General features: G+C 38.8%; 1 protein-coding gene across 3 annotated transcripts in view; it reads right to left on the bottom strand.

The window, feature by feature from the left end:
* The window catches only part of SHOC1 (shortage in chiasmata 1), a 108,882-nt gene extending 95,615 nt beyond the window's left edge, over positions 1 to 13,267 (bottom strand). Inside the window, exons 1-3 of one of the 3 annotated variants that reach the window (XM_055271497.1) lie at positions 13,230 to 13,267; positions 10,052 to 10,132; positions 4,614 to 4,737 (exon numbers count right to left, since the gene is read on the bottom strand). In XM_055271497.1, the coding sequence (XP_055127472.1) occupies positions 4,614 to 4,737; positions 10,052 to 10,096 (169 nt within the window). In that variant the 5' untranslated portion in view covers positions 10,097 to 10,132; positions 13,230 to 13,267. Of the gene's footprint in view, positions 1 to 2,503; positions 2,633 to 4,613; positions 4,738 to 10,051; positions 10,133 to 13,229 lie in introns of those variants that run through there. The other 2 variants (XM_055271502.1, XM_055271498.2) reach the window with 2 other exon arrangements.
* Between the last annotated feature and the right edge of the window lie 655 nt (positions 13,268 to 13,922).

The following is a 13,922-nucleotide window of genomic DNA, read 5'->3' as shown; positions in this document are numbered from 1 at the left end:
CAACTGCTCATGCTATACCTCATGAAGCTTCTATTAACCATTCCAGCTCAAGCTGATACATTCTCCTTGAAGGGCCATAATATTGTCAGTAGCACTTGGGTACTCAACCATATACAGTCCTATATTTAAAATTGTAGGCGGCATGTAGTGGCTCACGCCTGTAATCCCAGCTCTTTGAGAGGCTGAGGTGGGTGGATCACTTGAGGCCAGGAGTTCAAGACCAGCCTGGCCAACATGGCAAAACCCATCTCTACTAAAAATACAAAAATTAGCCGGGCATGGTGGTACATGCCTCTAGTCCCAAATACTTGGAAGGCTGAGGCAGGAGAATATCTTGAACCTGGGAAACAGAGGCTGCAGTGAGCAGAGATTGTGACACTGCACTCCAGCCTGGGCACCTGGGTGAGAGTGAGACTCTGTAAATAAATAAATAAATAAATAAATAAATAAATAAATAAATAAATTTGTATGTGTACATAGCTTATCTCCCAAATTAGACCTTTCATTCCTTAAGGAGAAAGACCATGTCATATACCACTGTCAGAATATACAACTGAGTATTCTACCTACCACCAGTATTACTTCTTACTAGTTTTGTTACTTTGAACAAATCTTCCCCTGTGCCTCATTGAAAAACATGAAAAAAAAATACAAAAGTTTAGTGGTATTTTGGGAGGCTGAGGCCAGTGGATCACGAGGTCAGGAGATCGAGACCATCCTGACTAACAGGGTGAAACCCTGTCTCTACTAAAGATACAAAAAAATTATCCGGGCGTGGTGGTGGGTGCCTGTAGTCCCAGCTCCTGGGGAGGCTGAGTCAGGAGAATGGCGTGAACCCGGGAGGCGGAGCTTGCAGTGAGCCAAGATAGCACCACTGCGCTCCAGCCTGGGAGACAGAGTAAGACTCCATATGAAAATAAAAAAAGAAAAAATGTTTAGTGGTTAAGAGTACAGGTTCTGGAAACACTCTGCCTAGATTTTAATCCTTGGACTGCTACTTATTAACTATATGATCTTGGGTAAACATCTTAACCTTTTTGTACCTCTGTTTTTTTTTTTTTATGTAAAAACTAGGAAGAATAGCTTTTTCAGAGTGTTGTTGTAAAGATTAAATGTAATGTGGCATGCAAACTACTTAGAACACTTTAGGTTCCATAGCCAGTCTCATAACCATTGCTTTCAAAGAGTCTTGATTCTCTTGCCTCTCTTTCTCTTGTACTAACTTAGGACAACCCCTACTCTACACTTTCTGTGTATGTACACTAAAACAGTTGAAAATTACTGGAAAAAAAATCACCCACCCGTGCTAAAGGAACTCATTCCAAATTATGACCATAAATTTCAAATGGCCACCCAACACTGACAGATGATAATAGTATATCCCTTAATAAAACTGGCTTTCTTGACCACAGATGAGGTCTAAAAAAAAACAAAAACAAAAACAAGAAACAAAAACAAAACTGGCTTTCTTGCTCTTTAAGACAGCTAATTCACACATTACCCCTTCAAATCTTTAGTGTTCATTCCATTATCCACTTTCAGTGTATTACCTTACCTTCACATAGAAAACTGATACAGAGAACTACCTCATTTTCCACCACCAATTCTACCAACTTACTGGCATAAGTACCTACAAACCCTATCTTCCTATTTACACAGGGGAAGAATTATTTTAGTTCCTACTGAATACTAACTTCTCTAACTGTGCCCTTGATCCTATCCCCTTTTACTCCTGTTATCCTTTTTCTTTTCCTGCATCGTCTTATTCTTTTTACCAAAATTGTTTCCATTGGCAAACATTTTACAGTCTCTCTCATCATGTATTTTTTAAAAATCACACATCAAAAACAAAAAAGAATAACTCTTTACTCCACTTCTCCCATAAGTTAGTCCATCATTTAAAAATTTTTCTTCATAGCAGAATTCCCCAAAATATTCAAATTCACTCTCTCACTTTCCCACTTCCCATTATCTTCTCAACATACTCCAATCATATTTCAATATATTCCTGTCATACTCCAATTATATTCCAATCATATTAATAACCGATATTCCAGGCAAACCACTCTTATCAAAGTCATCACTGACCTACATTTAGTCAAGCTAATGGTCAACTCACTATCCTCAGATAACTTGAGCTTTTAACAGGAGCCCAACGCATTGGACTACTACTTCCTTCTTGAAGCACTTTCTTCTTTAGAATTCTACACCAGAATCACTTGATTTTCCTATCTCGCTTCTTAGGTAACTCCTTTTACATCAGACTTTTAACTGTTAGAGTGTTCCAGGACTCTGTCCTAGGCCTTCTAATCTATTTATACTCATGCTCTCAGTGACTTCATCTAGTTTCACAGGTTTATGTGCAATTTACATATTGAAAACTCCAATTTGAAGCTCCAGCTTGAGAAGCAGGTTCACTGTGTACTGATTACCAACTCGTTTGAGTATGGTAAGACAGAATACCCATACACAGGAAGTTATACGAAGTAGATTTATTACTTACAGATAGGTAACAAGGGACAACAGAAGCCTAGGATTCATTGTGAATTGGTCCCGTAAGGCTCAGGAAAGCTGCCCAGGGCAAATGAAGTCTTCATGTGCCACACTTGCAGAGCAGCTGAAGAACCCCAGAAAGCAGTCCACCTGGGTTTGATGTTCTGAGGTGAATGGACATGCTGGGCTAAAGCACTGAAGGACATCCTGTTTTGTGGGTGGGGGAAGACTGGCACAGAGCCTAGGCTGTTCTGGCCAGCTCCCCCTTTATCTCAGAACGTTGCATTCCCAGCACATTTTATAGTTATTCTTAAGAATTTCAAGTGAGAAAAGAAGGCCAAGGCCACCCAGAGAACTGTCCTGAGCAGCTGTGCTCAAGATTAATGTAACCAATTGCCTTCTTAATGATCCATTTAGATGCCTAATAATCTGGCCGAAGCAGAGCTGTTGACTCTGACCACAAATTGGCTTCTCTATAAGCCTTTCCCTATTTTAGGAAATGGCACTGTCATCTGCCTGGTTTCTCAGGTCAAAAACCTAGAAGAAAATCTTTATTCTACTATTTGGTAACGCCCTCACTGTTGACAATTTATAAAATAAGCTAGATTTTAAGCACATCTCACGTCTCCATTACTATAAGCCTTGTCCAAGACACTGTAATATTTTATCCAGAGTTTAGATTCTGGGCTACTACAATAGCTCCCTGATAGATTTCTCTGTCTCTACTCTTGACTCCTAAATCCCCACCCTTTCTATCCTCCGGACAATCATAACTATCTTTCTACAGCATAAATCAGGTTATATCATTCCTTTTCTTAAAATTGTCTAGTGACTTCCATATCCACAATTGTCTTAGTCAGTCTACATTGCTATAATAAAAATATCATAGACTGGGTGGCTCAAACAACAAACATTCATTTCTCATAGCTTTGGAGGCTGGGAGGTCCAAGATTAAGGCACAAGAAGATTCAGTGTCTATTGAGGGCCCACTTCCTGTTTCATGGGTGGCTGTCTTCTTGCTGGCCTCACATGGCAGAAAGGTCAAGGGAGCTCTTTGGGGTCTCTTTTATAAGGGTATTAATCCCTTTCATGAGGACTCCATCCTCATGTTCTAGTCACCTCCCAAAGGCCCCACCTTCAAATATAAATTTGGGGGGACACAAACATTCAGTCTATTGCAGCTGTAATAAAAATAAACAAACAAACTCACTGTTATGGCCTACAAAGCCTTATATGGAAATTGCCTACTTCTCAGTCCCTTTTTCATTACCCAGTCACAATAGCTTTATTTTCTGGTCCTTACACACATCAAGGTCGTTCTTGAGTTAGGAACTTTGCATTTGCTTGAAGGGCTTTTCCCCCATATTTTTCATGGTTGTTGCTTTCCCATCATTCTGGTCTCAACTCAAATGTCCTCCTCCTGAGAGAGACATTTCCCTAACTATTTTAGGAAATAGCACTCCCTACGCCCGCAATTTCATATCACTTAGCATTACTGTCTCTTCTCTATACATTTATCAATATCAGATACTAGTTTATATATTTAATGGTTTTGTTGCTGCATCCTCCTTACCAGTCTAAAACCCACTGAGAGCAGAGACTACTTCTATGTCTTTTAAGTAACTATGTACTTAGTACTTATAACAGTGTTTGGTACATAATATATACCAAGTAAATGCTGTTAACTGACTTGACTCCTCCGAAGAGGCTACTTCTTTACTAGTCCATGAGTTGATACAAACAAAAAACTATTTTATACATATATGCTTAAAAATAATTTTATATTCGGTGTGCCATTACAACTTGAAGTAGGCCTCAGATAGTCAAGAAAAATTCTATTATAATAAAACAAATGTTTACAATGTTAGACTATTTTAAGTCTTCATCATCTACATATCTTTTATTTGGTTTATTCATATCAAATATAAGCTTTCCAATTCCTTATTTAGTTACCTAAATTCTATAATAAAAATACTAAGTTGTTAACTTCTTGGAATTCTGACATGAATAGATGCAATGAGTTTTTAATTAGTAAAACATTGCATATTCTTAATAATTTGCTGTGCTAAACTCTGAAATGGCTTTTAAAACACATTTTTAAGAAATGAAAACAAACATACCTCTTGTCCATGGCCTCCTAAATTTATTATCAGTATCTGCTACATGGTAACTTTCATCTTGATATAAACATGAAGGGATTCGAAGCAATAAAGCATTTCTGTAAAACTTCTTTCTAACCACATTCTGTGGAAGAAAGAAAGATTAGAAAATCTTTTAACATATGCTATTTATCAATATTCAGAATATATTAAAATTCTCTATACTTTGAAACTTATATGATTTTTCTTTAAAAGTAATACATGCTCCTTATAAAAAACAGGTATACCTAATCCCAGCACTTTGGGAGGCCGAGGCGGGCAGATCACAAGGTCAGGAGATTGAGACCATCTGGCTAACATGGTGAAACCCCGTCTCTACTAAAAATACAAAAAAATTATCCGGGCACGGTTGTGGGCACCTGTAGTCCCAGCTCCTCAGGAGGCTGAGGCAGGAGAATGGCGTGAACCCGGGAGGTGGAGTTTGCAGTGAGCTGAGATCACGCCACTGCACTCCAGCCTGGGCGACAGAGTGAAACTCCGTCTCAAAAAAAAAACAACAAAAAAACCAGGCATACCTCACTTTATTGTGCTTTATTCTATTGTGCTCTGCAGATTTTTTTTTTACAAATTGAAGCTTTGTGGCAACCCTGTGATGAGCAAATCTGTCTCTGCCATTTTTCAAAAAGCATGTGCTCACTTCCTGTATCACATTTTTGGTAACTGTCCCAACATTTGAAACTTTTCTGTTATTATTCTATATGTTATGATAATCTGTGATCAGTGGTCTTTGATGTTAGTTACCATTGTAATTGTTTGGGGGTGGCATGAACTGCACCATATAAGACAGCAAATTAATTGATAAATGTTGTGTGTATTCTGACAAAACAGCCTTCTGTTAGAAGAAGATGCCAATGAGGACTTTCATAGCTAGAAAGAAGTCAATGTCTGTCTTCAAAGCTTCAAAGGACAAGCTGACTCTCTTGCTAGAAGCTAATGCAGTTGGTGATTTTAAGTTGAAGCTAATCCTCATTTACCATTCTGAAAATCCCAGGGCCCTTAAGAATTATACTAAATCTACCCTGTCTATGCTCTATAAATAGAAGAACAAAGTCTGGATGATGGCACATGTATTTACAACATGGTTTACCGAATATTTTAAGCCTATTGTTGAGACCTACTTTTGGGGGAAAAAAAGGATTACTTTAAAAATATTACTGCTTGGTGATAATGCACCTGGCCACCCAAGAGCTCTGATGGAGATGTACAAGGAGATTAATGTTTTCAAACCTACTAACACAATATCTATTCTGCAGCCTATGGATCAAGGAGTCATTTCAACTTTAAGGTCTTATAGAAATAAATACATTTTGTAAGGATATAGCTGCCATAGATGGTGATTCCTCTGATAGATCTAGGCAAAGTCAATTGAAAACCTTTGAGAAAGGAGAACCATTCTGGATGCCATTAAGAACATTTGTGATCATCAAAGGAGGTCAAAATATCAACATGAACAGAAGTTTGAAAGAAGTTGATTCCAACCTGCATGGATGACTTTCAGGGATTCAAGACTTAAGTGGAGCAAGTACATAACTACAGAGGTGATAGAAATAGCAGGAGAATTTGAATTAAAAATGGAGCCTCAAGCTGTGGTTGAATTACTGCAATCTCATGATAAAACTTGAACAGATAAGGAGTTGCTTCTTATGGATGAGCAAAGGAAGGGGTTTCTTGAGATGGAATCTACTCCTGGTGAAAATACTGTAAACATTGTTTAAATGACAACAAAGGATTCAGATTATTCCATAAACTTAATTGATAAAGCACCAGCAGAGTTTGAGAGGATTGAGTCTAATTTTCAAAGAAGTTCTGTGAGTAAAATGCTATCAAAGAGCATTGCATGCTACAGAGAAATCTTTGGTGACTGAAAGAATCAATGTAGCAAACTTCATTGTTGCCTTAAGAAATTGCCACAGCCGCCACTCTGATCGGTCAGCAGCCGTCAACGTCAAGGCAAGATCCTCCACCAGCAAAAAGATTATGACTCACTAAAGACTCAGGTAATTATTTATTATCAATTTTTAGCAATAAAGTATTTTTCAGTTAAGGTATGCCCATGGTTTTTTAAGACATAGTGCTACTGCACTCAATGGACTATAGTATAGTATAAACATAACTTTTTTTTGTTTGTTTTGAGATGGAGTCTCGCTCTTGTCGCCCAGGCTGGAGTGCAGTGGCGTGATCTCGGCTCACTGCAACCTCAGCCTCCTGCGTTCAAGCTGTACTCCAGCCTGGGTGACACAGCGAGACTCCAACTCAAAAAAACAAAAACAAAAAAACAAGAAAAAAAAAAAAAGCTATTCTCCTGCTTCAGCCTCCTGAGTAGCTGGGATTACAAGCGCCCACCACCATGCCCGGCTGATTTTTGTACTTTTAGTAGAGACAGGGTTTTGCCATGTTGGCCAGGCTGGTCTCGAATTCCTGATCTCAGGTGATCTGCCCACCTCAGCCTCCCAAGTATAAACATAAATTTTATATGCACTGGGAAACCAAAAAATTCACATGACTGACTTTACTGTGATATTTGCTGTTGCTGAGGTATGCCTGTATCAGATAACACAGAACCACATAACTGAGAAAGTCAAGGCCCCTTGTAATATCAGTAGTAGTTTGATGTATTTTCCTACAGATATTTTTTCTAGGTTAAGCTAAAATATATGTGTAAGTACTTGACAAAAAACGGGATGACATCATTTACATATCACTTAGCAATGTGCTTTTTTTCACTAAACAGTATAATGTGGATGTCTTAACTTTCATTTTATCTTTGCATTATTTCCTTTGTTACAACCAGCAAATTCATTTCTAATTTTTAAAAATATATCTAATAAAGGGAACTGTTTCTTTAAAGGAATGTTAAATCAGTTAAGTTTGTAAATGAGTCAGTGTTCTCTTTAATTTGGCTCTGCCTTTACTTTCCAACTTTATCTTCCATTACTCTAGTCTCTCTAAATAGACTAGTCTCTTCACTACCTCCCTTAACGTTCAGTGGTCACTCCCTGGTTAATACCATGGTCTACGCTGTACCTCTGAAGATGCCCTGTTATTCTTCTCTGTCGAGATCCAACTCATCTTTCAAGGCCCATCTTAAACAATATCTATTCTATGAAGCCCTTCCCCAGTGATTCTAATTTCTCACATAATTCATTATTCTATGTATTTGGACAAATGATAATTTCTTGCATTATTTCCCAAGATTTTTTAATGTTTGCTGAAGGTGTTATAACATATTAAATAAGAAGTCTTTATTATTCAAGGATAGGTGGTAAAGAGAAAAAGATTACTTAAGGTAATTTATATCAAATAAGGACCAAAGATTCACAGTAAATAGGAAAAAAAAAGGTTGATTAGTATTTAATCTAAAAAATGAAAGTTATAAAAAGTTTTATAACAAAATTTCATTTATAGTTATAATTATTTTTTGTCATGATTTTCCCACAAACTGTATTATATGATTATATGCACGATACTACTCATTGCTTCACCTTTGATCATGAAAAAGATATTTTTAGAAAATGTTTGAAGATCTTCCCAAGGCATCTCTGACTCCTTTGATATTCAAACCATTCTCTTCCTCTTGTCTGTCAACTGATCTAATTTTGCATGAACTTCATAATATCTTTACTTACTATTTGAGCGGTTCCTTAACACCGTTTTCATGACCTTGACCAAGTCCTGCATCTTTTGCAAGATTTGCCATTGATTAGTATTGCGTTTGTATTATATCACGGAGTGTTGTATACCAGCAGAAACCAAAATACCATGGGCAAAAAAAAGTTTCAGGATGTTTGAATACAGACTAATTTTGCAAGTGGCCAATACACATGTTTTGTTATGATGACTTTTGATTCCTACCATAGATATCTTTTAACTACACATTTGCTTCTCTCAGTTATGAGGGAATAATAAAACCAGAAGATGCCTGCATGTCTTTCTTATTTCCTGTAAAATGTAGCAGTTTTATTATACTGGAGTAATTTTTTTCCTTGGTAGATGGAGTCAGTGTTACAAAGAAAAAAATTTAACTTGTCAACTAAGATCATAAGAACAATAGACTGTTGTATGACAATTGTTCTAATTAGTTTCCTAATAACGTGTCTGGGCTTGAAATTTAGCTCTGACAATTATAAAAGCTATTTAACTTATCTGGAAACTAGTTGTCTAACCTATAAAATTGTAAAACCTGTAAAATAATAGTATCTGCCTCACGAAGTACGTATGATGATAAAATGATAGTAGGATGGTGCAAAAGTAATTGCAGCTTTTGCCATTACTTTTAATTAACTAATGGCAAATTAATGGCAATACTTTTGCACCACCCTAATATAATCCATCAGAAGGGCAAAGTATCTGTCCCATAGAAAGTGGTCAATGCATGCTATTAGTATTATTTTATAGAGATAACTGGGATTCTTTTTCTCCACTCATTTCAAGAAAGATCACTCCAGATTGTTAGCAAAATCACCCCACACTTGTCAAGAGTTTCCATTTTTTTTCTCCTGACAGCTTTGGATTCATTTTAATTGTTTGATTTTAATTGTTTGATGATTTTAATTTAATAATTTCCTTCCAAAAGTGGCTTTTTTTTTTTGAGACGGGGTCTCCCTCTGTTGCCCAGACTGGAGTGCAGTGGCGCAGTCTCGGCTCACTGCAACCTCCGCCTCCCGGATTCAAGTGATTCTCCTGCCTCAGCCTCCCAAGTAGCTGGGATTACAGGTGCCCACCACCATGCCCGGCTAATTTTTTTGTATTTTTAGTAGAGACAGGGTTTCACCATGTTGGCCAGGCTGGTCTTGAAATCCTGACCTCGTGATCCGCCCGCCTTGGCCTCCCAAAGTGCTGGGATTACAGGCGTGAGCCACCGTGCCCAGCCAAAAGTGGCATTTTAAAGATATTAAATGTGGAAAATAATTTTCAATAAATCTAAAAGTAATTAGACTAATAAACAATCTAAGGATTACTGCAAAATTATCATATACAAGTTGAGCATCCTTAATCCAAAAATTTGAAATCCAAAATCCAAAACTTTTTGAGTGCCAATATGATGCCACATGGGTGGTGAAGATACTGGCACTTTTGCTTTCTGATGGTTAGTTCAGTGTACACAAACTTTGTTTCATGCACAGAGTTATTTAAAATATTGTATAAAATTACCTTCAATCTATGTGGATAAGGTGTATACAAAATATAAATAAATTTTGTGTTTAGACTTGGGTCTTATCCCCAAGATATCTCATTTTATATATATAAAAATATTCCAAAATCTGAAAAAAAATCAGAAATCTGAAATACTTTTGATCCTAAGCATTTCAGATAAGGGATACTCAACCTATATTGAATGTAGTTAACACTTTTTACATCATAATTCTCAGTAAATAGACAGTAAGCCACTAACACTCTACCTCATATAAATAGTCTATTGCATGATATTTCAATGCTGAAAACATATCTTCTTTCTTTCAAAGCAGTATAAATTTCAACATCTGGAAATACAAAAATTAAAATTAAACATTGGTAAAATAGCAAGTCAAGTGCAGAAAGTCTCAGTCACAAAACTTTGGCTCACTGGTTTTTAAAAAGGTTCTGAATGATAATCGTTGGTAAAAATAATATACATTACTATAATTTTACATCTAATATGAAAATAATGTATATTGATATAAAATTGAATATTTTCTTATTGTTTAAACCATATAGCTGTTAGTTGGTTGGTGGAAATATATTTAATGTGATCATTTTGTTGCAAAAGAGCTTGAAATTTACAAGATTGCCGGAGTGGTGTTCCGAGAATAACCATATTTCTCAAGTGGTCTTGAAATTGGATAACCAAGGGCAGAACTCTGTGCTGAAACAGTGGAGGATTTGGAAAATTGGGAAACAATTTGTGAAACTGTTTCCATTCTCTTACTTAGAAAATAAGCAGCCTAAAGTTAGAATTTTCTAGTAGCTAGCTCATTTGGAATAAAGCAACTATGGCATATTGGTAAATCAACAAATCCATCTAATGAAGCAATAAGTAAAATTTAGAATGCTGAACTAGTCCAGGATGGTTCTCATTTACTTGAGAACTCAAGGAATTACAGTTTTGAAGTTACTCTAGGACAGAGTAACTTCTGTGTAAAACTTTCAGTAAAACTTTTAGTAAAAAACTAAAAACAAACTTTTAAAACAATCCAGGCCAGGCGTGTTGGCTCACACCTGTAATCCCAGCACTTTGAGAGGCTAAGGCGGCTGATCACTTGAGGCCAAGAGTTTGAGACCAGCTTGGTCAACATGATGTAACCCCATCTCTACAAAAAATACAAAAATTAGCTGGGCGTGGTGGTGTGCACCTGTAGTCCCAGGTACCCGAGAGGCTGAGGCAAGAAAATTGCTTGAGCCTGGGAGGTGGAGGTTGCAGTGACCCAAGATCACACCACTGCACTCCAGCCTGGGCAACAGAGCCAGACTCTATCTCAAAACAAAAACAAAAACAATCCAGAGCACAATTATTTTATTTGTTTAATGACTCAGAAGGATTTTTGGATATTACAATATGTTTTCCAATTAAAATGAGACAAATATGTTATCTGAATTGTCTTTAATATTATTAGATTCTGTGGTGTGGAGAATATACAGTGTGGCCACCCTCTTTCACTCTTAAACAAGACCAACGTGGCATTATTTTACTGGTGCTTACTTCTCTGAGAATATTTCCAATCATTGCACCTCTATGTCTTTTCCACCCAGTGTATCACTGATCTTTCAAGCAAATATTGATTCTAGAATTTCCATTTCTGTGTTGTACTTTCAGAAAAAACTGATTGTCTCATTCTAAAAGCCATTGCAAAAAGTTAACAACTCAACTTTACTGACTTTACCCATTCAGCTTATTGTCAGCATTTATATTCACTTTTCTTGTGAAGCCTAGTATTTCTATCAGTTTCATATTTATCACTCTCACCAATTACCTTAAGAAATAATTACTTTTGTATTGAAGTCAACCACTGAAATTCATGCTAAATATGTACTACTTAATAAGATGCCATATGTTATATACATGCTTAGAATCCCATTTATCAAGTTTATTTGATTGTAATACAGATATCGAATCCATCTAATAGTGGTGGGTGGATGCAAAAATGATAGATTGCTCTTATTTCTAAAACCAAAGATATGGGGGAAATGAACAAAATCATGGTTAGAGAGAGGGTAATTTAAAATTATCAAGTTTTGAATTGCAGCAATTCTCGAATTTTTTTTCTTTACCTTTTTCTAAAGATTTTATTTCTCTTGTGCTACTTCCTAACTAACATTTACTGGACTACTGGACCAAAATGGAAATGCACACGATAATGAGGTCAGGCACAAGGCCAGGAAGTAAGCTTTCCCAAGATGATGATGATGATGTAATTAATTAATCAAATAATTTTTTGAGACAGAGTCTCCCTCTGTCCCCCAGGCTGGAGTGCAATGGTGCGATCTTGGCTCACTGCAACCTCCAGCTCCCGGATTCGAGCGATTCTCCTGCCTCAGCCTCCCGAGTAGCTGGGATTACAGGCGGATGCCACCACGCCTGACTAATTTTTGTATTTTTAATAGAGACGGGGTTTCGCCATGTTGGCCAGGCTGATTTCGAACTCCTGAGCTCAGGCAATCCTCCTCTCCCCTCAGCCTCCCGAAGTGCTGGGATTACAGGCCTCAGCCACCATATGCCAGGCCCCAAGATTATTTAAAAGCACTCACAGGTGAGTGTGAATCTTCGGGCTGGCTTCCTACCTCACCCCACCAGCCTAAGGCATCAGGAGCTTTCTGCCTTCTTCACTCCCTCGCATAAAAACTACACTTAAAAAAAAACACAAGATCCGCCGGAAGCAGTGGCTCCCGTCTGTAATCCCAGTACTTTGGGAGGCAAGGCGGGCGGATCACTTGAGGCCAGGAATTCAAGACCATACTGGGCAACATAGCAAAACCCTGTCTCTACAAAGAATACAAAAATTAGCCTGGGCCAGGTGCGGTGGCTCACACCTGTAATCCCAGCACTTTGGGAGGCCAAGGCACGTGGATCACTTGAGGTCAGGAGTTCGAGACCAGCCGGGCCAACATGGCAAAACCCCGTCTCTGTTAAAAATATAAAAATTAGCCGGACGTGGTAGAGGACGCCTGTAGTCCCAACGACTCGGGAAGTTGAGGAAGGAGAATCTCTTGAACCCGGGAGGCAGAGGTTGCAGTGAACCTAGATCACGCCACTGCACGCCAGCCTGGGCGACAGAGCGAGACTGTCTTAAAACAGACAAAAAACGTAACATGGCAAAGAAGGCGAGGTGCACCTATTTTCCCTTATTGTTTAGCCCATACAACTTCTAGTTGATGGGCTGAAATCCCACCAGCATCTCTGAGCCCTTCACACCTTCTATTCTCAGGTTAAGTGGACGGTGGGTCTGGGGTTTTGTCTCTACAGAGCCACATCGGCCGGGCCTCATAGATGTGTTTTCCAGAGATTCCTGAGCTGCCATACTCCTTTGGTCCCATACGACCTTTTCCTCCCCTCAGCCCTCAAAATCACCCTCTCTCCTGCCTCCAGCCTCTCAGGGCTCTTACCTGAGGTAAAAATCGCCTCCTGCATCTCTTCCTGGGGTAAAATGCCCGCCAGCTGGACACGTGACCGCTGAGCCTGGACTCTGTGCTTCCATTGGCCAGACCAGGCCCCGCCCCTTGGGCTCCGGGCACTTCCGTCCGCGAGTGGGCACAGCCTAGGGAGGTAAGGCTTGTGGGGAACCGAGGCTGCAGCCTGGGCAGCGCCGAGGTCCTCGGGAGTGAGCAGAACCCTTGTAGCACTGGGCGGAGTGTGACGGTGGAGAAGTCGTTGTGAGGCTAGAAAGAGCTGGGTGTGAGGGGTTGGGAAGACCCGGCAAAGCAGTCCGGACTTTGGGAGTGGCGGCTCCCATGTTGTTAGCGAGGCCGGGCAAAACGCGGCAGGGTTAGCAGGAGGGCGAGGGCAGAAGCCTTCCAGAGGTAAGGGTGGGAGGATTTAGCAATCAGACAGATTCAAGGAAAGAGGAAGGCAAGAGAGAGGAGGCAAACGTGCCTCAGGGGTCTGGCTAGGTGGGGGTCATGGCTTGGTAGCAGAAGAACTTTTGAGGAGGGGCAGGAAGATACTGCTTTTCAATTGGCACATGTGGATTTTATACCTTAATTAAAGCCACCCCCTTACATACACACATTTAAGTATCGCCAGACTCGCCTAATGAGGAATAATTATTCTTTCCTCCATATTTCTTAACTCCTGTCTTT

Source organism: Symphalangus syndactylus, chromosome 3 (assembly GCF_028878055.3).
Source record: "Symphalangus syndactylus isolate Jambi chromosome 3, NHGRI_mSymSyn1-v2.1_pri, whole genome shotgun sequence".
NCBI lineage: Eukaryota > Metazoa > Chordata > Mammalia > Primates > Hylobatidae > Symphalangus > Symphalangus syndactylus.
Note: the sequence above shows the minus strand (reverse complement) of the source record. Positions and strands in the feature narration are given on the sequence as shown.